This window comes from Anopheles maculipalpis, chromosome 3RL, assembly GCF_943734695.1.
Source record: "Anopheles maculipalpis chromosome 3RL, idAnoMacuDA_375_x, whole genome shotgun sequence".
NCBI classification, from domain to species: domain Eukaryota; kingdom Metazoa; phylum Arthropoda; class Insecta; order Diptera; family Culicidae; genus Anopheles; species Anopheles maculipalpis.
The window spans coordinates 33,710,443-33,733,767 of NC_064872.1; the positions used below are offsets into that span (position 1 = coordinate 33,710,443).

General features: G+C 42.6%; 9 protein-coding genes across 10 annotated transcripts in view; 6 read left to right on the plus strand and 3 right to left on the minus strand.

The window, feature by feature from the left end:
* The window catches only part of LOC126565465 (translocon-associated protein subunit gamma), a 485,163-nt gene extending 467,091 nt beyond the window's left edge, over nucleotides 1-18,072 (plus strand). The window contains exons 2-3 of the mRNA XM_050222646.1: nucleotides 17,381-17,541; nucleotides 17,626-18,072. Of these exons, the coding sequence (XP_050078603.1) occupies nucleotides 17,406-17,541; nucleotides 17,626-18,047 (558 nt within the window). The 5' untranslated portion in view covers nucleotides 17,381-17,405 and the 3' untranslated portion in view covers nucleotides 18,048-18,072. The remainder of the gene's footprint in view (nucleotides 1-17,380; nucleotides 17,542-17,625) is intronic.
* LOC126565236 (protein SCO1 homolog, mitochondrial) overlaps nucleotides 1-23,325 on the plus strand; it is a 379,954-nt gene that overhangs the window by 125,890 nt on the left and 230,739 nt on the right. The gene's annotated exons all lie outside the window — the stretch shown is intronic.
* LOC126564698 (syntaxin-5) lies at nucleotides 3,852-5,406 on the minus strand. The gene is made up of 3 exons (XM_050221789.1): nucleotides 4,780-5,406; nucleotides 4,434-4,714; nucleotides 3,852-4,356 (listed from the first exon to the last, which is right to left on the minus strand). Exons 1-3 carry the CDS (start codon nucleotides 5,345-5,347, stop codon nucleotides 3,877-3,879), a joined length of 1,329 nt encoding a protein of 442 aa, XP_050077746.1. The 5' UTR covers nucleotides 5,348-5,406; the 3' UTR covers nucleotides 3,852-3,876.
* Nucleotides 6,398-7,349, plus strand: LOC126565332 (transmembrane protein 147). The gene is made up of 3 exons (XM_050222505.1): nucleotides 6,398-6,544; nucleotides 6,654-6,795; nucleotides 6,874-7,349. Exons 1-3 carry the CDS (start codon nucleotides 6,468-6,470, stop codon nucleotides 7,342-7,344), a joined length of 690 nt encoding a protein of 229 aa, XP_050078462.1. The 5' UTR covers nucleotides 6,398-6,467; the 3' UTR covers nucleotides 7,345-7,349.
* LOC126564475 (uncharacterized) lies at nucleotides 8,215-10,501 on the minus strand. The gene is given in 8 exon segments (XM_050221535.1): nucleotides 8,215-8,306; nucleotides 8,382-8,940; nucleotides 9,015-9,234; nucleotides 9,306-9,425; nucleotides 9,515-9,940; nucleotides 10,017-10,083; nucleotides 10,159-10,268; nucleotides 10,350-10,501. Coding segments are annotated over 8 exon segments (1,746 nt in total).
* Nucleotides 11,571-13,740, plus strand: LOC126560573 (glutamate receptor ionotropic, kainate 5-like). The gene is made up of 5 exons (XM_050216531.1): nucleotides 11,571-12,221; nucleotides 12,285-12,411; nucleotides 12,477-12,585; nucleotides 12,656-13,457; nucleotides 13,525-13,740. The coding sequence occupies exons 1-5, from the start codon at nucleotides 11,571-11,573 to the stop codon at nucleotides 13,738-13,740; spliced, it is 1,905 nt and encodes a 634-aa protein (XP_050072488.1).
* On the minus strand, nucleotides 14,531-16,833 carry LOC126564328 (pre-mRNA-splicing factor CWC25 homolog). The gene is made up of 3 exons (XM_050221335.1): nucleotides 16,768-16,833; nucleotides 15,417-16,702; nucleotides 14,531-15,131 (listed from the first exon to the last, which is right to left on the minus strand). Exons 1-3 carry the CDS (start codon nucleotides 16,783-16,785, stop codon nucleotides 14,537-14,539), a joined length of 1,899 nt encoding a protein of 632 aa, XP_050077292.1. The 5' UTR covers nucleotides 16,786-16,833; the 3' UTR covers nucleotides 14,531-14,536.
* Nucleotides 18,872-21,825, plus strand: LOC126565657 (REPTOR-binding partner). Of its 2 annotated transcripts, none has more exons than XM_050222855.1 (3): nucleotides 18,872-18,942; nucleotides 21,367-21,448; nucleotides 21,608-21,825. In XM_050222855.1, the coding sequence occupies exons 1-3, from the start codon at nucleotides 18,895-18,897 to the stop codon at nucleotides 21,823-21,825; spliced, it is 348 nt and encodes a 115-aa protein (XP_050078812.1). In that variant the 5' UTR covers nucleotides 18,872-18,894. The 2 variants fall into 2 exon arrangements, with proteins under 2 accessions (XP_050078812.1, XP_050078813.1); XM_050222856.1 differs by having other exon boundaries at nucleotides 21,611-21,825.
* Nucleotides 20,242-23,325, plus strand: part of LOC126565134 (elongation of very long chain fatty acids protein AAEL008004-like) — a 588,598-nt gene continuing 585,514 nt past the window's right edge. The window contains exon 1 of the mRNA XM_050222280.1: nucleotides 20,242-20,252. The gene's annotated coding sequence lies outside the window, so the exon portion shown is untranslated. The remainder of the gene's footprint in view (nucleotides 20,253-23,325) is intronic.

Here is a 23,325-nt window from a genome sequence, read left to right on the forward strand (position 1 = left end):
GATCATTTGGTGTTAAAAACCAAAGATTGTCCCCATTTAATGTGTGACATGGCGACTCTATTCTGTAGTAGCATAACGTTTTGAATTTCAGAAATGTTGGCCTTAGTTAGCTGGCGTAATCAAATCACTGTAAACTTTTGGCCCTAGAAGTTGAGTGCAATTGCTCTTTGGAGATGGTTTGCAGAGTTCTCTGATGTATTACTAGCGATGTTTCCTGAAGCAACTAAGAAAATTCTGAGTTATTTTCCACCATTTGGTTACTGACCTAAAATTAAGACACAGCTTTCACCATTTTGTTCTACCGGATTCATGCTCAGTATGGATCGACTAGACTAGCAAACATGCCTATTTAGCATAGCAAATCCGAATGCTGCCTTTTGCTGTTTTTTTTTTTTGTTCCCTCGGAGATGATGCAAAATGAAAGCTTGATTATATTGAACGAAACAGGGCTGGCTAAAAATTCTTCTGCGATGTGTCTGTAGATACCCGGAAACTGTAATGCAAATACACAGGAAAAGACGAGAAGAAAAAAAACCCATTAAATATAACACAACTCGTAATCGAAATGTAGCATTTCAAAAAAAAAAACGTAGCAAATAGTATATAAATTAGCGGATAAAAAAAGGATAGACACGCGTTTCTTCGTCGACGGTGTATGAAGCGAAACACGGAACAATAATAATATGCTAAAACGAAACAAAGATACACCGACAGGTTAGTAATGTGCTTTTCTGTTTCCGGGAACAATACAAAAGCCATAAAATGGTGATGGTGTTGAATGGCGGTCGTAGAGAAGTAACGGATAAACAAGCAATAGCGAACCATTTCTGTTCTGGCTAAATGTACTTATTTTGCATGCTTTTTACTGTGTAGCACAAGGTAGCATACCCTGCTTCAGATAGGGACAGTTTAGACGGATAAAGCATTTACTTTGGTTACATTTGTGTTCTGTTGTTTTAAATTCTATTTCATGCCATGCCCAAAAAAAAACCTACACACAACAAACAAAAACCAGCTATTCCCTTCTTCACAAGTCGATAATGATAATAAGTAGATATAAAACCTTTGATATGAATAAAATTCAATGCATCGCAGAATTGTAGTTTATTTTAATAATGGCCCCAATCGCATTGTACAAGCGTTCGTGCGCACCGCGAGCGCCACGTGGTACTATGTGCGCAGGGATAATGCCACGCGGTGGGCGCACTGGAGACCTGTTCAGCTAGTGGATCGAAATGGAAACAGGAAACAGAAAACAGCCAGTAAAACATCATCATTGTAGCAAATGCGACAAAACAATGCAACATAAAATTGGAGCAAAAATTAAGTCCTTTAGAAGAAGATGCAATTACTGCACACCGTCTGCGTAATCGTAGAACGGGTTTCGCGGGGGGAGGAAAAACCAACAACCGAAAGCAATTGCAAGCAACAACAGTACATCACTAATACATACTACCACGGACCACGTACAGCTGCTGCTTGAAGGACTGTTTGTCGCTCGTATGCAAAATTATCCTTATTATTCCTATACTCCTGCCTCTCCAACTATTCAGGAAACGACATAAAATGCCACTAAGAGGAAGGTGCAGTTGAGAACATTAATGAGAAAAGGTGAAAACAAAACAAATCTCACGTATTAGTAACAAAACTCATCACTCACTCTCTATTGCAATATTCAGTAATAAAATTAAAACAAAACAAAAAAAGCTCATACTCACCTCAAATATAGAAACGCAGAAGGACATAGTCACATACATACAGACACACACACACACATATACACTTAAACTATGATAATGATGATGATAGTGGCGCGTATCCTCGCGAACCGAGATAATCTTAAGTCCTGCCTCTGCACGTACTTAAGGCGAGGGAGAAGAAACAAGTAAAGGATATAAATAGAAGCAAAAACAAAACAAGACAAACTACACAAATGGACAAATAAATATGCACAATGCTGTGTAAAATTACTGAAAACCAAAAAATTACAGCTGCTGATCTTGTTCGGGTTTCTTTTTTTTAAATCCCTGGGATCGTTGCTGTTGATTAACTAACCGGATCCTGGAACTGCTGGAGCCTGTTCTTATGGATCCTGGAACTGGAATCCTGGCTGTTAAAATGAGCAAAAGCAACAACAACAAAAACCAGCACTCCACAGTGGATCATTGTGTTTTACCTGTAATATATTGTATTTAAATGAAAACATGTACTAATAATTGAGTAATGATAAACGTATAAAAAAGAAGAAGAAGAAAAACAAAACAACAACAAGAAACAAACCAGCAAAGTAGAGGAAAATAGCAGTTAATCTTAAATCGACAAACGAGAACTACAAAACACAGCCCGAAATGAAAAAAACAGAACAAACGAAGCGAATAATGTCATCATCGTTTACTGTTTTACGGAGAGCGGAGACTATAAAAGATGATGAAAGGACACAAAAAATAGAAAGAAAAACGATAGAAAAGAGTATGTAATGGAGAATAAAAGGAAAAGAAAACCAATGCTAGAAATGTAGCAAAAACCGAAGAAGAAAGACTATCAATTCTCTTTACATGTATAACGGGAACATGTGCAACAAAATAGAGAAGAGAATAGCAAAAAAAAAGAGAACGAAAGGTAAAGGTGTCCATATATGTACATCCTATCGTACGTGGTTCAGAAACCGGGAAGAAAGTTCCGGATGAAGCGGTAAACCCATTGACATGAAACAGGAAACGAACGTTCGCGTGCTCCTTCGAAAAGCGAACCGTAGTGGGAAGGGAAGAAGCAAAACACACACAAAAAATGGCAGCGCAAGCATGAAAATGCTGGTAAAAATGACATTAAATTTATTAAAGTTTAAATAAATGGACTAAAATCAAAGTATTTGTGTCGCAGTTTTATTTTCACACTGGCATCGGAGGCCACCATCGTCGGCTTCCTTATGCGCCTGCCACACCTTAAATGGCCAAGTGGACGATCTAAAAAAAAGGCTTTACGGGTTACCCATCGACCTTTCACACATCTGGGGCCACAAGTATATCCTTCTGGACATGTTCCTCTCGAATACTGCTTTTGTCAGTTTTGTACTGCGTCCATGTCTCTTCATCCTTATTACGACAGCAAGGTGTTCTTTAAGTCGTGATAAGATTTCTTCCTGGTCCATTACGTTGCCTGGATTCCGAAGCATATGGTGGCCGTCGTGGCCGCTATAGTTCTCTGCATCGATTGGCTTACTATATTCGCAGATACCACTGGCAGTTGGATAGTCAGTAAATGTCGTAACTACTGCCCTACAACTTGCCATTTCCAAGCGAGCAAAGTAATGCAAGGTTGATTTCTGGACCTCTGGCTATGGAAGCTTACTTTAAAGTTGTCTCGTTAGCTCACTGACGCAGAGCAAACCTATCAGACGTAGAGGTTGGAGCTAGCCTGTGTATACCATTTTTGATAACCAGTTAGGGCAAGTGACCGCTAACCTATTGCAAGATGCACCTCAAATGCAAAGACTTAACGAGTTAAAATTATTATATGCATTTATTTTTTGCTCCCGTGGGACAACATATTACAAGTTCTGTGTTCCATGTTATATACAAACAATTGATTTAATAATACAAAAATCTTCATACCCTTCCCCTCTCCGGTTCCCCTCTGCCCAAAAGCATATCCGTGTTTCTTCCACCGTCGTCGTCATTTCTATTCCTAAAGAGCTCCATCGTTTTTTTTTTTTTTTTTGCAAAGCTAACACAGAAGTGATTCGTTAAAATTCGCCAAACACAGAAACGTATACTAGAAGTAGAAGTGGTGTTCGTTCTCCATTACGACTTGGCTGTGAGAAGTGAAAAAGAGACGTAAAGCGGACACAGGAAAGTAAGAGCGAAACTTTTGCAATCCCTACGCCAGGAAGATAACAAAGAAGATGAAAAACATTATCAACACGCCAAAGATCTTAATCATTAGCCAGCGGTTCTTGGTCACGGATTGGAAGTACTTGAGAATTTCCCCATGCGCCGCCTCCACGTTCAGCTCGACGTCCTGCAGATTGCTATCGATCCGTTCCACCATTTCCTCCTGCTCCTTAACCATATGTGCGAGCTGCTGAAAGATGCCACCCAGCTCCACGATCGTGCTTTCGATGTTTTGCATCGTTTCGGCCCGCTCCTGCACGTAGCTGTCTGATTCGTCGTACAGTACGAGCTGCTGCTGTTGCTGTAGCAATGGAGCCCGTTCGGAACTCGGACCACCGGTTGCCGACGACGATCCGCCCATATCGATGCAAACCTGATCTTGCTGTTCCTGCAGCAGCAAGCTGCCCTGCGTAGAGCCTCGCATCGTCGATGGAGGTAATCCGCCCGCCATTGGACCTTGACTGAACTGTAAAGCAAACAAAAAATCATCGGAGGAACGTTTTTAGCATGCTGTTCATCGAAACGATTTTTTGCGGTACATACCTGATCACGTCGAGTTTTCTGCTGCTTCAAGTTTTCCGTCCGTACTTCAAGCACCTGCTTGAAATCGGAACTCATGTTCGCGAGCTTCGCCTGCAACGCGACAACCATATTGGAGGAATGTGAGAGCAAATGTTTGCCGTTCGTGGACCTTCGTTGCGATTTCGAGACTTCCTGCAGCCGGGCAATTTGCTGATTGAGCGAATTTAGATCACCCTTGATAATGTACGTCAGTTCCTGAATCTCGGCGGGTCGATCGTCGAATAGCGTTTTTTTCTTTGCCACTGAAAAGCACAAAAAACGGGACGATGTTAATATCAAGGGCAGAGGAACCCTCGGTGCCACTTACACAATGTTAACTTTTCAAGCTTCGTATACGTGCTGGCAATGTTTTTGCCTATGTGTTTGGCAATCATCATAAATTCGGAATAACTTTGCATATGTTTTGCCTTCCGCGGATCCTTTAGATTTACGGCGCGCTGGATGTTGCGACCCTGCAACGAGCGGATCGCGCTTGCAAACTCCCCGGACCGATCCCGTGCCGTCATCGTGAACTCCGGTATTAAACTATCCTTTACGAGCGATGCGTCCTCGTCCTCGTCGTCGATCACTGTTTGACTGATTCCGTCACCCGTCCAATATCCTCCTGTACCCTGCTTGGGTGGTGGTGGCACCCTCTCGTGCCAAGCGTTACGTGGTTCCGGGTTCGTTGGGCCAGGTGCAACGGAAGCAAAGATTCGCTGCGATATCGATGGTAACCAGCTGGTGGCTGAGCTCGGCTGTGGATATTTAGGTTTTTCAGGGATGTCTTCTACCCGCTGGTGGTTGTTGCTGGGTCCGTCGGAACCGATTGTTACTACAGCGAATGAGTCACCCGTATCGTCAGCACCGTATCGACGTCTTGCCCTTGATTGCATCGCATAATAGCCCTACTGCGACAGCACCAATCAAAACATCCATTCAGTTTTCCCTTCGGACACTCGGAGATGATTCGCTTCACTGCAGCGAGTGGCTGTATTACCAAAAAAAAAAAAAACAAACTCGAAAAACGCTTTCCTACTGTAGGCACATAACAGGAAAATGGAAATTGCTATCGATTCCCACAAATTGGTTGGTGTTTTGAAACGATGGAATGCAATGAAATCGAATTGTTTTTCTACGATTTCATGTAAAATGACGTGGAAAGGAAAAGTTACAATTTTTTTGTTTTTCTTTTGTTTCGTTTTTGACAGTTTTTTGACGTTCACAGCCAAGGTTGCTGAAAAAGAGATGTTCCCTGACCGTTTATGTTTTTTTTGTAATTTTAATATAATGAACAGCGTTGATATATTATTTTCCTAGAGTAATGCACGATTAATTGATTTTTTGAAACAAATAAGGGTGACTGTACCATTTTTCGGTAGTGTGTCAGTTTTCACCAGCATTATGGAAAAATTCGTAAAATAAATGTTCTTTTGACTACTTCTTATGAACACCAATATTTTTTCTTCAAACACGAATTTTACGTACATTTAGATGGATATTTACCAAAATAACGTAATATTCCCGGAACGTTTACGAATTTTCGTTCAATCTGCTTGGGGCTGTTCGGCAGGATTCGTGATCAAACAAACTATTGCATGAACACAGCCTGTCGAAAATAAGAGCAAGAGCAGGAGCAAAATCAAGGTTTGGATTTTTACAAATATTTCTTACAAATTGGTTTTAACCCCTAAACCAAGTATACAGAAACATTCTTCGATAGTTTTACAACCAATATAATACCATATTCTACCAAAATAATTTATACTAAACAGAATGTTCTATTTGTTTGCCGAAAACTGATGCAGTTATACAATTCGTAAAATTTTTAAAACAAATCACGTAGAATCGCTGCAAAATAACGGGCACATCATTCGCAATACACATCTGAAAACCTTGCACAGCACTCGATTAAATGTCAAATTTTACAAGGCCCCCGATCCGGTGGTATTTTGGAACTCGCTTTTCCGGATTACTAGACGAATTATAAAAGAAAACTTATTTCCATAAGTGAAAATGACGCTTTATCACTTCGGTAATTGTGCGGCCTTGGTGTACGTGCCGTACTACTTCACCTATAAATACTCCGGCCTGTAAGTAGCGTCTACCAATACTCCGGGTCAATTGGAAAAACCTCCCAAAAAATGCAATTCCTCTCAGTCCCTTTAATTAAATTATCTAACCGTAACCCCTAACGAACAGGTCCGAGTATGGTGCGTTTTGGAAATGTGTACAGGCGGGTGGCATCTATGTGTTTACACAGCTCTGCAAAATGCTCGTCCTAGCAACATTCTTCCCCGACACGGACACCTTTAGCGAGGGGGCACCGTTCAATTTCATTGCCGTAAGTACATGGCCACTTGCAGACACGCTTGTAGCAACAGGCCATAACAGTAGATTATTGTCCTATTTATTATTTTAGGAATTTTTACGCTGCAGTGTAGATCTCGTCGACTTCCTGGGTCTCGCGTTCGTGCTGTCGAGAATTCCGGGCAAGGGACACAGTAAACTGATCACCGCCGGGTTAGGCTGGGCTACGGCGGAAGTGATTCTTTCCCGCGGTCTGATGCTGTGGGTCGGTGCTAGGGGAGCGGAATTTTCCTGGATCTACATTCAAAAGTGTCTGGAATCGAATGTACTTCTGGTGCAACATCTGTCGACGGCGACACTACTGTGGTTGTTTTCGCGCCATGATTTGGATAAAAAATTCGTTCCACTAGTGGTGCTGCTGCTGGTGGCAACGTCGTACCGTGGCGTTTGGTTAGAGGGCACCCTGCACGCAATGTCTGCTGGGCCATGGCTTAGCTTGGCACTGAAAGCTCTCATTACAAGCGGTATGGGTGTCGGTACGCTGCACATCTACTCCGGGCTGGCGCAGCAGATTGGTTTGTAGAAAGGGGCCACTATATTTATGTTCATTACTGAACCGTAGTGTCTACGGTAAAAACAATAAACGTTATTCTACGACTGCCTGCCCGGGAAGGTCATACAAAATAGAAGTTTTCTTTTCTTGTGATTTTAAAGCTAATGTTTCGATGAGAATTTTAAAAATTCTTAAATTTTTTGCTTTCAAAGCTGCAACCCTTTACATTTACAGTGGCGATCGCCAACCATACTTTTTGTATAGGATGCATTTTTCGTTTTATAGAACTTCTTGCTGGGCTTATCTCAATGCAGAAAGCAAATAATTCAGTTAATATACATTATCAAACTTATTTTCCTTTTTTTTTTTGACAAAAAGCCATGTAACTATCATTTATATTCAATAAAACTGTGGATGAATTATTTTCGGATGATTATTAAAACATTTGTGTTTTTTGGTTCCAGATAATTAAAATAAAAGTCTTATTGCTCATTTATGGCCTACTCATGTAGGCGGTTGTAGATGTATAGAGTATCAATCGAAAAATATATTTTAGATCAATTTAAATGGCTTTCTGTTTTTGCGCGTAAATGTGAAAAATAAACTGTTCTAGACATTCTATATGTATCAAGAGTGTACAATTACCGTATAAAAATATATTAAGGAATATTTGAAGGAAGGAATGTCTGACGACACAGGATTCAAGGAAAGATTCAAAGCGTTCGAAGTAAAATTACTTCCATTATGATAGTTTGTTGAAAATTAATTTATTGTTTTACTTAAAGAGGTCTAAGTAAAACTACTTCCACTGTGATAGTCTGTTGAAAATGAATCTTTTGGTTTGGTTATCAGTGCCGTGTAGGTTTTTTTAAACTAAATTTAATTTAACTAAATTCAAATTTATGCACCCTTCCAGTTCATATACTTTTGCACCCTTACGGGTATGCCACGCTCGTCCGTCGATACTATAATGGTCTTGTCCTTTGAAAGATCTATTAAGCAGGGAAGAAATATGTTACAATTCGTGAAAAAATAATCCTTTTTGGTAGATGAAATTCTAAATTTACCTAAAAGCTTTCCAAAAAGTGAGGCGGCAATTAGCCGATTGCTCATCTTTTTCTGCAACAGTTCGAACTGGACGGAATTATCTGGCTCATTTTCGAACATCGATTCCAATACCTTCACGGCAGCGTAGCGCGTTACTACACCCTGATCGTTTTTCTTCTGTTTCTGCGGCTCATTTGACGAAGGATCACAGCTCTTCAGAAAGTTCCACTCTGATGGATTTCCCGTAAAGCTGGTAAGAAAGCTTTTAATCTCTGACTCTTGCACATGCTCAACCGTTGTAATGGATTGTGATTGATCGGTAGGGGAGTGGATTGGCGGATCGTTCACACCGCCGATAGGCGACTTCTCAATAACAGTCTGAGTCGGCACCTCGTTTGTAGTTGATCGTTTCGCATTATGGCGCTTTGTCCGGCAAAGGTCATATTCAGCGAACGAAGCTTTCCTCTTGACCGATTTCGGTAGCTCAAACGCAGAGCTAAACAACCAAGGACGCATCGGTTTCGTAAAGAGATTTTGCAAGCGCACTTTAGCCAGCAATGCGTTGAGTTCTTCCTTTGGCTGGAAATCGAAAGAAGGTATGAAAAACATGTAAAAAAGCAAGCTTATAACATATTCTCGAGTCGACGACTTACATTGGGTCGCTGCAGATTGGCCAAACTTATTGGCCAATTTAAAATTCTTTGCTCCATGCAGTTATAACTGATCTGCGTGCGAGCATTAATTACTAAACATCGTTTGCGTAAAGCGTCGCCAGGATTCTTTACAATTTCAGTTTCTTGCTGTACAATCGTCTCCTTCGGAAGAAGGGAAAGCTTTGAAGTTGCATCATCATTCGAGAAATCAGGAATGGAGCTAAAATGGCCAATCGGGATCGAGTAATGTGAACTGATTTAGGACATGTAATGCGATATTAGTTTACAAACCCTTCACAGGATTCATCGTTAGTCAGTGCCGGTATTATCATCTGGGTGTCTTTCTCAAGGATGGATAGTTCCATCGGGATTGGGACAGGCTCCAGTGTGCCTTGCAGTGGTACTAGTTCTCTTGCAGAGGTAGTAGAGTCTCTATTTAAATACAAAACAAATTAAATTCGCATACTGGCACGCTAATTTGAAACAAATTTAAAAAAAACGCTTACGTATCATTTGGTACATCGAGATCGGGTTTTACCAGTTGGTCGATATCCATCTCATTCTGAAGGATGGCCAATTTTCCATTTACCAGCGCAGAATCAACCCGATCGTTGTTCCGTTGCAGTTCATCTTCTACAGAGCAAAAATCCAGCATTTCGTTCGATGCAAGCGGACCAAAGTCATCCTCGTCCTGGTCGTACTCTAGGACACTGTAATTTCCTACCCGTGGATCATCTCGCAACGTGATGTCTTGCACGTTTTTGACCGTGGTAGTATTTTTGGACGACACAAGCGAAAAGATTATCTCCTTTTCGGTTTCCTCGTTGATGTCCAGGTCCACGCCAAGATCGGAATCCGGTGAGATGGCAATATTAGTACCACTTCTTTTGCCTTTCGTTTTACAATCTACTTGCATCTTCATTACGCTGGAAGAGAGAAAACGGACTCAAAAAAGACGTTAGTTTGAAGGACGAAAAAATAGTGTTCCAAAAAAAAACTCACACATCCTTTTGTCCGTACTCGATGGCCCGATTCAATGTATACTTCTTGACAAGAAACGTAACCTCCGCTACAAAAACCGTTTAAAAACTCATTAAACTCCCCGCAGTCGTTTTCGAGGTATTAGTAATTCTTTTATACATACCAAAAAGCTTCTGTAAGTGATACAGGCGAATTTGACCCATGCCGCAAACAATTTTAGCACAAACTTCCAACGGCAATGTCCGGCTTTCAACGAGACGCAGACCAAATTTGCTGCCAACGAACCAAAATAAATAAATAAATAAACCGGACAATAGTAAAACACATAGTTATACAGTTTTTACAATGCCTTACCACACTTCCAAAATGTTGAAAGTTTGATTGTTCTTGTCTGCTTGTTGGGTGAATTTTTTCACATTTGTCCCAGCCGTATAGACGCTTAAGAACAGATGTTCGTTAATCAACAGTAGCTGATTGTTGGTGGTTGAATTGTTTTTGTTGGCCATGTTTATCATAAACGCGCACTTTAAACACTTTTTCACTACTTTCTTTTGTGAGGAATTTGGCGCAGAAAATTGTTGCGTGACCAACGCGTTTTGACGTCCACCGTGACAATGGCGAACGCGGATAATGCTCCTTCGGACTCAGAACGGTTGCCAATAGCAACGCCGTGTAATAATGGGATTGCTTTGACTAGCATGTGTTGGTCAAGTCAAACTGAGTGTCGGTGTTACTGGTGACGTCAGATATCCGGTAGGAAAATAAGCGTACATATTGAGTTATATGATTTATAGATATATGAGACATATGATTATCGCACCGTTGGGTCTGTATCCAGTGGCGGATCAAGCTGTTTAGAGACCTTTGGTGGTATGAGCTTTCAGGACCTTCTTCTTCTTCTTTATATTGGCTTAACAACTATGATATGGCTTTCTAGACTGCCGATACCACGTAGTTGGTTAGTCAGGCCTCACTAAGGGGGGATGGTCCGGATGTGAATTGAACCCCAGTCCTGCCGTTTGAAGACCGCCATAAAAAATGAAAATTTAAAGTGTTTCGAAAGCCCCCCCCCCCCCCCCTTAGTGAGGGGGGGGGGGGGTTCGAGGTTGCATCAACATCACGTGACCGGGGCGGTTGCTTTCCTTCAACGGGGCCCCGTGTACGATTCCCTTCTACGGAGCCACTACTGCGAGGTTTTCTGCACGAGGCTCCTTATACTCTTCTTATACGGTGCCCCTTATAAAAAGCTGCCGAGGCCTTAGGCGGCTGCCAACTCTGCCCACCGTTAGATCCGCTGCTGACTAAATCTAAGCGGCCTTTCGCTAGGATGGATTAGTTGTGCAATCCGTTTGCCTGTTTCCTTACACAATTGATTAAACAAATTTCGCAGATCCCATAAACATTGGATAATCCGCAAATATCCTTCGGACAAGCTACTGCACATGCCTCCAGTTTATGTAACACAAGGACCGGATTATGTATGAATTTTAAAAATTAATTTTGAATTCTTAATCCTCTCTACCGTATAAAAGTGACAAGCTCACCGACAAAACTCTTTCAAAAAGGCTTGACACCATGGAATCTGTAGCAAAGTCGCTCCAGTTCAGCAGCGCCCTGGAAGCATTCCTAAAAACTCTTGTGCTAACGCACCTATCTGGTCACTACAGTGTATGTGTAATCCGAGGAGTACAGGATGATGTTAGGCTAGAGTTTCCACGAGCTACCGTTACGCTTGCATTGGAAAGGACGCCCGATTCCTTTCTCGCCTTTGAAAACGCATTAGTGAGCTCTATTGATGCGGGTTGTGAGGGATTCTTAGTCCTAGAAGACGCACTGTTTCCATTCTTGGATCATTTTCGTTCGGCACATGAAGCTGCTTTCTTTCGTGCTGTCAACAAGCGTATCGTGGCCATTAGCCGGCTAGGCGCTTCCGAGAGTGAACGAATGCTTCGGCACGATGCGATGGAAGTTACTCCTAACATTCTTCTAGTGAATCCGGATGTATCTACCGCTACGATAGAGCTGTACACTACTAAGCTGTCATCTGCCGAACCACGAGGAATATCAGCAAATTTGACTCTAATCGATCGGGTCCGTATGGATTTCGGACAGATATCGTTGCCGGATTCTTTAAGGAAGTTTCCCGACAAGTTGACCGACATGGAAGGTAGACGTGTTCGGTTGTCCACCTTACCGTATCCACCATGCGCCGTGGCGAACGAAGTGGTAATACTCTAGACACCGAACATGCCTACTATGAATGGTAATTCTGTTTTGCTTCCATTGCAGCCTCTAGGACAAGGGAATGCTCGCAGTACAGTACCAGCAAACTATTCGTTACAGGCGGATGGGACAGAAATATTGATGATACTGGAGCTATGCCGTCGTCACAATTGTACGCTGGAGATTGAACTTGGTGGGTATCTTGGCTTCAAGTTCTCTAGATGCCTCAGGTCACTAATCCTTGTGTACATTCATCAGTTGCAAACTCGGAATGGGGTCAAGTGTATCCAAATGGTTCATCAGATGGTTTAATAGGATCGCTGATCGACCGTCGCTCCGACGTTGCAGTGGCCGCCATCTATCGTTGGTAAAAACGTTGAATCCGTTGGCGCTTCATCGACTTCCGAATCGCTTTCTCTTGCATACAATTCTTCCAGGTACAACTGGTACAAATATGTGACGATGTCAGCCTACACCGGTAGATCAGGAATATCCTGTTTGGTTCCACGGCCACGTCTACTACCATTTTGGCAAACACCTTTTCTGTCCTTCCCGCCAAGCCTTTGGCTAATGGTTTGCATATCGTTTTGTGTAGGAACGGCGGCCGTTTTCATAACCGAGCGCACACGACAGTTTATGCGTCTTCGACTCGGATCTGTCGAACGATACCAATTACCGGATGCACTACTTTTCATGGTTAGCTTGTACGTGGAACAGTCCGTTCCGTTACCAAACGACATGATGGCAGGTTCGATTCTTCTGTCTTTTCTACTCTTCGGAGGGTTTATGGTCGGTAACAGCTATGCCGGTGCGCTTGCAAGCGTAATGACCATACCACGGTACGAAAAGTCTATTGACACACGTGCCGACTTTGCTGCGAGCGGTATGAAATGGTCCGGTCCAACGATTGCTTGGATGAATTCGCTACTAATGGCCGAACAACCGGAGCTTGTGACGATAAGAAACAATTACGAAGTTCATGATGGTGATACGCTGGCCAGATTTTCTCACACCCGGCGTGATATGGGCTATGTTCACGAACGACTCCAGTACGGAAGCTATGCACTCGAGTCCTTCATTAACATCAACGCCACCCGGTTGCTGCAGCCACTGAAGGAAGATGTATTTTGGGAACAGATTATAACGGCGTGTAGTAAAACCTGGCCGCTGATGGGGTTTTATGATGATTTAATACTGCGAGTGCAACAGAATGGTATTTTACGGTACTGGGAGCTGGGGGTAAGTGTATGGCCGGGCGAAGAAAAAAACAGTGTTGTAACTTTTACTTTGCAACCTACTTTCTCAGAGTGTGATCCGGAACATGGGACTGGAAATTCAAAGAAATTTAGCGAATGCACGCGTGCACGATGCTGATCACGAACCGGTGAAGCTGCTGATTGCACATTTTCTTGGTGTATTTTTTATTCTGTTTGTGGGGTTAACGCTTGCCACTTTGATTTTCATCGGTGAACACGTAGTTTATCGCTCCAAAAAAGGACGTGATAGTAAAATGGATATCTAATGGAAAGGAATCGAGAAAATAACTGGACTCTTGCTTAATATTGTATTAGCTCTGCGATTGAGGATTGTATTTGGATAATACTTGGCATTCCTCAGTTTCTGCCTATTTTCGTGATATTTTTATCTATGAAGCTTTTCTTGTACTTCCTCCGAATGAATTACGAGGAAAATTTGATGGAAACTAAAGGAGCTCTTTGTTAAGGCCACTGTTGATTTTGCCAGCTCTTTGCAAGTACAAAACTCTTCGTTACTTCCGTGCTACGTTAGAAAATTTTTATGTTCTTGTGGAGTCCTTGAAGCTCAACATCGGTAGACTGTATTGAAAGCGACGAGTGGTTGTAACTCCAACAGAAATTATGTTTAACTCTGGGCTTGGTTGGTTGAGAATATCCTAGATAAGATGGATTTCTTCGACCGAAGATTTCCAAGAGTCCTTAGCAGGCATTAGGAGCAGCAGTAGGAGTAATTGATTTTCTTGACAAACCACTATCTGAGGACCTCATACAAGCTTACATAAATTTGCTGCGAAAATAAGTTAGAAATGAATGATACAATAATAACACTTAAGATGCAAAGCTGGGCCATTTTAAACTTACCATCAGCAGCCCCGTCAGCGATCAGCTCGTCTTGTGATTATGCGCTGAGAAGATCCCTGCGATTCCTATGGTGTACCAAAAAAGCGTTTCATGTCCGAATTTCTTCTTCAAACAATACAATTTATTTCGCCATTCTTCATACAACGGGTAATTGTGTACCAGCAGCAGCTTAATCTCCATTCACATCAGCAGTTGGTTGTTTCACCGCTTCACGAAATTCCTGTCCATAGCACCATTAGATCGTTGAATATTGTTGCGATTCGATCGGATGCGTGATTCCACCGTTTCACTCGCAGCCGCCCGCTTGAATTGCTTCGTCAGAAATTCCTTATCGTACTCCCGGCTTACCGTAGCCTCTTCACGATGATCATCCGACTCGTACCGCTTCACATTCGATTCCCGTTCCTTTTCGCGCCACTGTGCATTGCTCATCATAGCAAGACGCTGCTCTTCTAGTTCCCGTTCGCTTAATGGTTTTTTCTTTTCCGTTGGTTTCGTCCACGTTGTCCTTTTTTTCGACTGTTCCGCCTTTATTTCATCACGTTTGTACAGTCGCACCTCTGGGCGGGAGGATGAAGTGTCCAGTTTCTCCCCGGAAGCGGTTACAAGTCCAAAATTGCGTATCTTTTTAATGCGTCGTTCATCGTCCGAATCTCCAGTGAATTGGTGACGTGATTGAGTTGGTTGTTCCGAGGGGTCAGAATTTGAATCGGACGATGATGATGAGCTGGATTGTGCCTTTTGGGATTTGGTTGAAAGTTTTTGATTTGTTGGAGTGTAGCTTCTCTTGCGTGGAGTTCGGGAAAGTGATCGTGCTTTGTTGTCAATCGGCTTCTTACTTTCCACTGATGTCGATCGAGAACGGGAGCGATAGTTAGCATTTTTCGATTTGTTCCTTTCCGTTGTTGGTGACCGGGAACGAGATCGACGTTTAAATTCCTTAACCTTTTTCCTTCCCACTGATCTTGACCGGGAACGGGACTGACGTGTAGAATTCTTAACCTTTTTCCTTTCCGCCGATGTTGATCGAGAACGGGAACGACGGTTAGCGTTCTTCGATTTGTTTCTTTCCGTTGTTGATGACCGGGAACGAGATCGACGTTTAGATTCCTTAACCTTTTTCCTTCCCACTGATCTTGACCGGGAACGGGACTGTCGTTTAGAATCCTTAACCTTTTTCTTTTCTGCCGATCTTGACCGGGAACGTCCTCGGATGTGCTTGTCTTTAGATGGGTACACTTTCCGAACAGGAGATCGGTTACTTGTCCGAACAGGAGACTTGTTTCTGTATCGTTCTCTACTCCTGTCTCTTCTATCAAGCTTACGATCAGGCGTACTTCCGTCGGAAAATTCTCTTTTGCCTTTTCGCACGTCTCGTGAACGGGAATCCTTTTCCCTATTTCTTCCTCTTTCTCTATTTTTTTCCACACGATCATCTCGCTTTTCCTGACGATTATCTCTACGCTTTGCTGATCCTCTCCTCTCAGATTTGGATGAATCGGATGACCCACTCCTACCTCTTCGTTGTTTTTTCCTTTTACTACCACCACTGCTACCCATTGCCTCCAAATCTTGGGACAATTTATCAAACTGCATTCTCAACAGTTTATCAATGCTTACACCTTCCTGCCGCTCCCCTGCTACTTTCTTATACTTTTCCGCCAGAAGTTTATCCAGATCTGCACTACCCTCACTATCACTTCCCTCCGACTCGCTACTATCACCGCGTTTTTTGCTCCTTTTCTTCTTCTTTTGGCTTTTCTTGCTTTTTTTGCTTTTTTTCTCCTTCTTCCGGTCAGCCTTCCTCTCTTCCGCTGATCCTTTCAAGCTTTGATCGCCTTTCAGCAACCGGTGCAACTCTTTCAGTTTAACCGGATTCTGAAGAATCTTCTGCCGCGATTCCATCTCCTTCTGTTTGATCAACATCAACGGATCCTCCATAAGCTTGCGCGCCAGATCGACCTGATCATTGCTCAGCACATCCTTGTGCTGCCGGATGGAAAACGGTATGCACTCATGCTCGACGTGATTTTTTGGCTGTGCTACTCCGAACGTAGAGTTGGAAGCTTTTTCTTGTGCATCCAATTCTTCGAACGTTTTGTCGATGGTACGCCCGAGCAGGTACTCTTCGCGATTGACCAATTGTGCGGGGCCACGGTACATCCACTCGAGCTTCTTATCACCCTCATCACTCGGCAGGATGCCTGATTTTTGTCCGATGCTTTTCAATTCTTCCCGGTTGCGTTCTTCGTCGATTTCACGGCGCAATTCGTTGAGACGACGCTTTTCGGCTGCTTCCTGCTGTTCCGCCTTCCATACGCGTTCCTGATTTTTCATCGTGTTCGGGTGCCATGATTTCTTCGTGTTCTGTGAGTAAGAATGAAACGGTGTGAGATGGGATTTGTCTTATTGAATTATATTTCTTCTCTTACCAGATCGCCACCACCCATTTCGAATCACTTTTGTCGTAATATTGCAATCTTTAAAGGAAGGCGCGTTACTCGGGCTATATGCAGGCAATCGGTTTGTTTTGTTTTGATACCAAACTAACAGTGTTGCTGCGATGTTGACAATTGGAGCGCTATTTTGGGACATTATCAAAGCCAAGGTTGCTATAATAGTTCAGCGAAATCATAGACGAATTTAATTTAATTTTTTATTAATTATTTAATGCTCATCTTGTGGATTATTATTACGCATTCGAGTTATTATCTATTTTACAATTATTTTTGGACACATTTACCATCATAGATCAACAAAGTAAGCTAATTATTAATTTAGAACAAATTAGTTCTGGTTCTAAACAATGCCGGCAACACTGGCCCAATTGTCATGTTTGGGTCATTGAAATGACAGTTGCGATTCCACATCGTCAAGAAAGTGACACGTTTCGTTACGTTTACGTTTTTTTAATGCTCTGGTGCTTGCACGTAGCGGTTCGTCGACGCAGCTTCTCGATTGTGTGCATTCGTTGCGGCTACACAGTTCCACTGGAATTTAGGAACGCACTGGGAAAAGATCACCTTTTGCCTCGTAGCACTAAAGAGTTTCGCTGAAGTTAAGTTGCAAAATGGTTGAGGAAACGAAAGACTCCGGCTTCACCAAGGAGGAAGAGCTGCTGCTGCAGGATTTTAGCCGGAATGTGAGCACCAAATCGAACGTACTGTTTTACGGCAGTGCATTCATCGTTTCGGCGGTGCCCATTTGTAAGTGAAAGTGGGATGCTAAAAGCCTCCATTCCATCGCACGAAACACTACTTTTAATTAATGTTTCACTTACCGTTTTGCAGGGCTGTTCTGGAGGGTGCATCAGATGGACCTGCTCCCGTCGGTAGTGTTCTTTGTGATCGTCACCGGACTGTGCACGTACCTGTTGGCCATGGCTTATCGTAACACCAAGTTCACGATGAAGCACAAGATTGCCATCAAGCGGGAGGATGCGGTAACGCGTGAAATGACCGCCCAGCTGGCTGATGACAAGAAGATGAGCCGCAAGGAGAAGGACGAGCGGGTGCTGTGGAAGAAGATTGATGTAGCCGAATACGAGGCAACCACTTTCTCGATCTTCTACAACAATGCACTCTTCCTGGCGGTGGTCATTTTCGCCAGCTTCTACCTGCTCCGATCGTTCACTCCGACCTTCAACTACATCTTCTCGATGGTCGGTGCCGGTGGACTGTTGGCACTGCTGTCGACCGGAAAGTCGACGTAAATCGGATTGCCTATCCGAGCGCCGGTCTGTGGGATTTTCACACGCACATACACATCCTCCTCCTCTCTCCTGGAGTGATTTCTTCCCGCCTATGTTAGTGTACGGGACTGGCGGCTAATTAATTTTGTTTGTTTAATTTTTACTTCCCCAAAACAACACAATACAAGACTCACGTGCATAATTTAAACTGCGAGTGTGAGCGCGAGTATGCCCGGTTTTTTGGTGCATGGCTCCCTTCACTGTTACATGAACTGAGAGACATTCATTCACTGTTCTGTTGGTCGCATCGTTCGGCTACAGGAAAAAAAATCATTCAAAGTATCGCTCAGTAAAGATTAAGTTACTCAAAAGTAATTCCTATTGTTTTTTTTTGTGAACGGATTTTTTCACGTACAAAGGAAAACCATCCGAATGTACACAATTTCACATCAGCGTGTCAGCTCTTCTTTCGTCGATTCTGTTCGACGATAAATGCTAAACCGCATTCAATCGATGAATGCAGATTGCACGCACACACTCTAATAGCCGTGTGACGTCACGCGCGACGTTTTCAAAACAAAGCGCACACTTCACAACATTACGCAGCGGAACAACAACGTGAAAAACGCGAGCTTCCCAAAAGCAGTGAATATTTCCAACGCTCTACATCGAATTTGGTGCATCAATTGAAGAAAGTGTAACAATATCATCCTGTTTCTTCGTTATACGTGTTCAACTATTCAAAAATACCGAGCGAAAGGTGTGATTTGAGCAAATTTTGTGTGCGTGTTTACATTGTTGGTGCAGCAGAACCAAGAGAAAAATCTTCCAATTTACACACTGTTCACTGGTGAGGCTAATCAATATCATGGATTACGAGGAGCTGGCAACGATGGTGGAGGAGGCAAATCAGTCGGTAAGGAAAATTGTGATCCCCTTTAACTAATCATGCGGATAAAGCGTGCCACCTAGAGGTGGTAAAGTTTTGGAAAGCAGACGACGGAAATGACGATAAAAACAAAGATGGCGACCGCGGAACACTAACGGGTGCACAAGGTTGTTTGTTTTGATTGTGAGTCTTCCGTTGGGGCCTTGAAGAGTTCCTTCGCTTTTAAGATTTGTATAATTGTTTCCTGATTAGTGGATAAAGCTGTAATAACAAAATGGAGCTGTTTTGGAAGTAATTTTGATACGTTTAAGATGGATTGTTTTGCTTGTTTTCCTGTTCGCGTGTGTATGACGTCATAGATCAGTTGACGAAAGGGCTGCTTTGCTATCTCCTTCTCTCGCTCTCGCTCTCTTTCTCTCTCCCTTATTGTACAGCAAACAAGCGCAGGTAAATAAATGCTAGGGGATGAAGAGCCACCCTTTTAGAAGGGTTCGATGACCAGCTTTTTGTGTTTAAGAATTCTAACGAAGGGTGCAAAATTTTAACTACGACGCAATTTTCCGAGCGTGGCTTGGTGCGGTTAGGATGAATTGTTTTTGAAAATTAAATCGATAAATTTTGTCGTCAAAACTTTCCGCGCGAGAGATCAAACGTATTAATTATAAAATTTAGATGAAAATAGGTTAAATTACAGGAGATTCTAGTCGACGGTTGTAAAGTTTGTTAAAGTAGCCGAAGTAGAAGACTAGTCGGACTAGCTCATATTTATATATGCAGACTAAAACATATGCTAAAACATCCCCAAACCCCCCAGAGTCCAGTTGCTCAACCCTGCACTTAGACGACGCAATCGAACCAGTCTCGCGTTCTCTTGGTAAACCAATTTCCGATGCGTAATACATCCTGCCAAACAACTACCTTGCTCACTCCCAGATATATAGGCCCTTCTCTCGTTCTCTTTCTCACTCTGCTTCTTCTCTCTCATCCGCGTTTTACGAGAGCGAAGAAAAAAACGCTGCAATTCTAAACGCAAATTACGTCGTTGGCCTTAACCGAGAGAAACAACTTTCCGCTTGCCTGTGGGTGTGGGAGTGGGGCAAGGGGAGGGCGCGAAGGGGTGGACCACGGTTTGCCGCCGATTCGCAACTTGAATGGCGCAGCATCGTCGTTCTGTTGCCGTTGGTCCGCTACGTGGGGAGGGTCAATTCGCGGTTCCGCTGCTTCGTTCGGTGCAAACGCGTGTTTGTGCAGTGTGTATGAACTCTGGTTTTTGATATTGGTCAGTATCGGCCACAGGGTTCTAGCTACAAGAACAGAGATACCCCCCAGCAGTGTTTGTGGCGCAACCTTTTTGGGCCTTTGTTAAAAAAAAAATTAAAAAAGGATCCTCAAAGAGCGAGGATCATTGTGTATTATCGGAAGGAAGGGACCAACAAAGAAACCGGTGTGACACCCCAAAGTCGACGGGGCTTCAAGTAGTAGTGTGTCCTTGGTGGAATTTTTCATCGCTACCGGCATCAAGTAGTGAACAGGTAATTTAGTTTGTAGTGTTAGCTGAGGCCTTTTTGTTCCGTGTCTTATATCACTGGTTCTATCGGCCTAACAGTTTTATCTGAAAGGATTTATAAATCTTCTCCAAATGCTCTCACACCGGCTGGCTGGAACGCTGTATCCTTAAATGATCTTTCTCTCAATCCCATGGCATAATTCTCATCCGTCCGGCAATCCTCCCTCGTGCCATAATTTGGGTCTGCCGGGATGAGGTTTTTGGCGTGCGTTGGAATTACGTCGCAAAAAAAACGTCATACATGTATGTGAGTTTGTTGTATTACCGGTTGCTTTAGGCATACATTCGAGCTGTACAGAATTTTCGTCAGATTATCTTTTACAAATCGTACAGTGACTGGGCGGAAAGAAAAAGATTGCAATAAAGGATACTCTGCATATCAGTACACCGGTTCAAGCGAGTGAATTGGTTTGCAGATTGTCGATAAAGGCACTAAAATGGGATGAAGCCGCTAGTTTCATCACTGATGCGTAATAAATCGTCATCGTCGAGCGCAAACGGCGTGTTTCGTTCGAGGTGGTATACTCAGCTTTTTGCGATGTTTATGACGTCGCTATCATGCACTGTATTTGGTCTGATATCCGCACCTATCTGATGCATTCAACCCGACCATAACCGAGTATTGCGGAGGTCTGTCCCTTATCCCCATGGGTCACCAACGATGTGAACGATGTGACTATTAATAATAGTGCAATCGAGGAGAAGGAAAAAGCAACAGCAAGATGACGGTGTGGGATAATGCTCAGGCTGCCTTTAATGGTGAGGGATGCAACTTTGTGAAGACATTTCTAGACTTTTGGAGACAAGGATTTTTCATAACAATTTTGTTCAATAAATGGAGTCTAATACGCTATTTTTTCTTCCCCATCTTCTCTATTTCTCAGGAGCGTAAGGAAAGTGGAAAGCGAGGACGCAAACCGGGTCGCAAGGGGTCCACAGAGAAGATCGACATGAAAGCTAAACTCGGTAAGTATTATACACGCGCCACACCCAAAACAGTGATCCTCACAAAAGCCCTTGTGAGTCCTAGCCCTCCAGCAAACAACCAGTTTCCCTCCATACACGTCTCTAATGCTTTAATATCATCTCGTTTCTCGTTTTTCTTTTCAAACTCTACCCACCAAGCAGAACGCAGCCGGCAAAGTGCTCGTGAGTGTCGTGCCCGTAAGAAGCTTCGCTACCAATACTTGGAGGAGCTGGTAACCGATCGCGAGAAGGCCGTTGTTGAGTTGCGCCGGGAGCTGGAAAAGCTTTACAACTGGGCATTGGAGGTTGAAGCTGGCCGCTGTCCGGATGGCCTGCAGGAACTGCTCGAAGAGCTGGGTGCCATGAAGCAGGAGTAATCCCACACTTCTTGGATGTTATGTTCCTTTCAGTAGATTTCCTTTTTTGGTGTGCTTTATCGAAGTATGTAGCACATATAAACAGTGTCTGCATATTTTGTATGGAGCGGAAAGGTTTCACAAATTAGCCCAGTTTTCCGTTGCATTTAGTTGCACATGTAAAAGCTATGCTTTTCTTCATGGTTTTCGTTTATTTCTTCTCTTACTGGTTACGTTTCAATACAATTTCTGTTCGTTGAGCATTTTGCCAAAAAAAAGAAGCGCTAAGCTCCACAGTGTGTGGAGTTGAGCAGTGATTGAAAAAAAAACTACATAAAAAATGAAAAAATGAAATGAAAGTTAAACAAAAAAAAAAAAAAGAAGGAAACTCTCAATCTGAACGATTATTATGACCTATAAAGACACACACTTTACTCACCATGCAAAGGAAGTTTAACATTACCAATTATCCCTTCTCGTTTGGAGGAAAGTTTTAAAAGGAAGAAGAAGTATCGCACATACAAAAAGCTTCTTCCGATGCGTGTATATTATCGGTTTAGTTATACGTAATAGGATGGTACAAAACAGCCAAACAACTATAGGTTTCGAATGGCCTGGTGGTAGGTAGCAGGCAGGTGAGGAGCTAACACACAGGGCGGTACACACATCTTTCAACGCAAGGTGTGAGACCGACGTCGCATTACATATAAGGGTCCGGTTACGATATGATTAAGTGCGTTTGTGTTAGACTTAACTCGCAAGGGAATAAAACAAAAACCTCACAACGAAAACGATTTTACATTTGCTAATCTGCGGCGAGAAGTGTTGAAGCGTGTGTGCAAGAGGAAAAGTGGAGGATTTATTGAAAATTGACCGATAAATCTTATTCCTACTGTACCGCTGCTCATGCTCAATAGCAGGCTATTAAGTGATTCATCGTGTCTAATGCAAAAATATTTCTTCGCCTGAAAACGATTAACATTGGGTGGGATGTGAATAAAAGATTATTTGTTTAAGAAAGAACGCATATGAAACAATATTTTTGTATATGATATATTTGTGAACTTTAAATAATAAAGCCAATATTTCCTCCTACGGTATGGTTAAACGTGTTTGAACATTATTCTGATGCAATTGGTGCTTCAATTTAAGTTGCAATAATGATAAAAAACGGAGAAGGAAGCAAAGACAGTATTAGAATTTGAATTTTGGTCCTGTTCAGCTATTGCTCAATAGGTGGCGCTGATCTTTCTCCATATGCGCTGCTTGCGGCTGGTTTTGGAAATGGTAAAGAATTTGAACATTTTAAACACTTGTAGTGTAACCTTGTTAGTCTAAATATAACCTAATATACTTACCAACATGTACAATTTATTATATGCAAACAGAATATTGTTAAATGTATGATTTTTTCTTCATTTTATTATGCAACAATAGCATCAATTCTACTGCTCAGCGTACAGTGTCTTCAACAGAAGGAAGAATAATATGTACAATAATACGGTAAAAGTCCAATGTTAA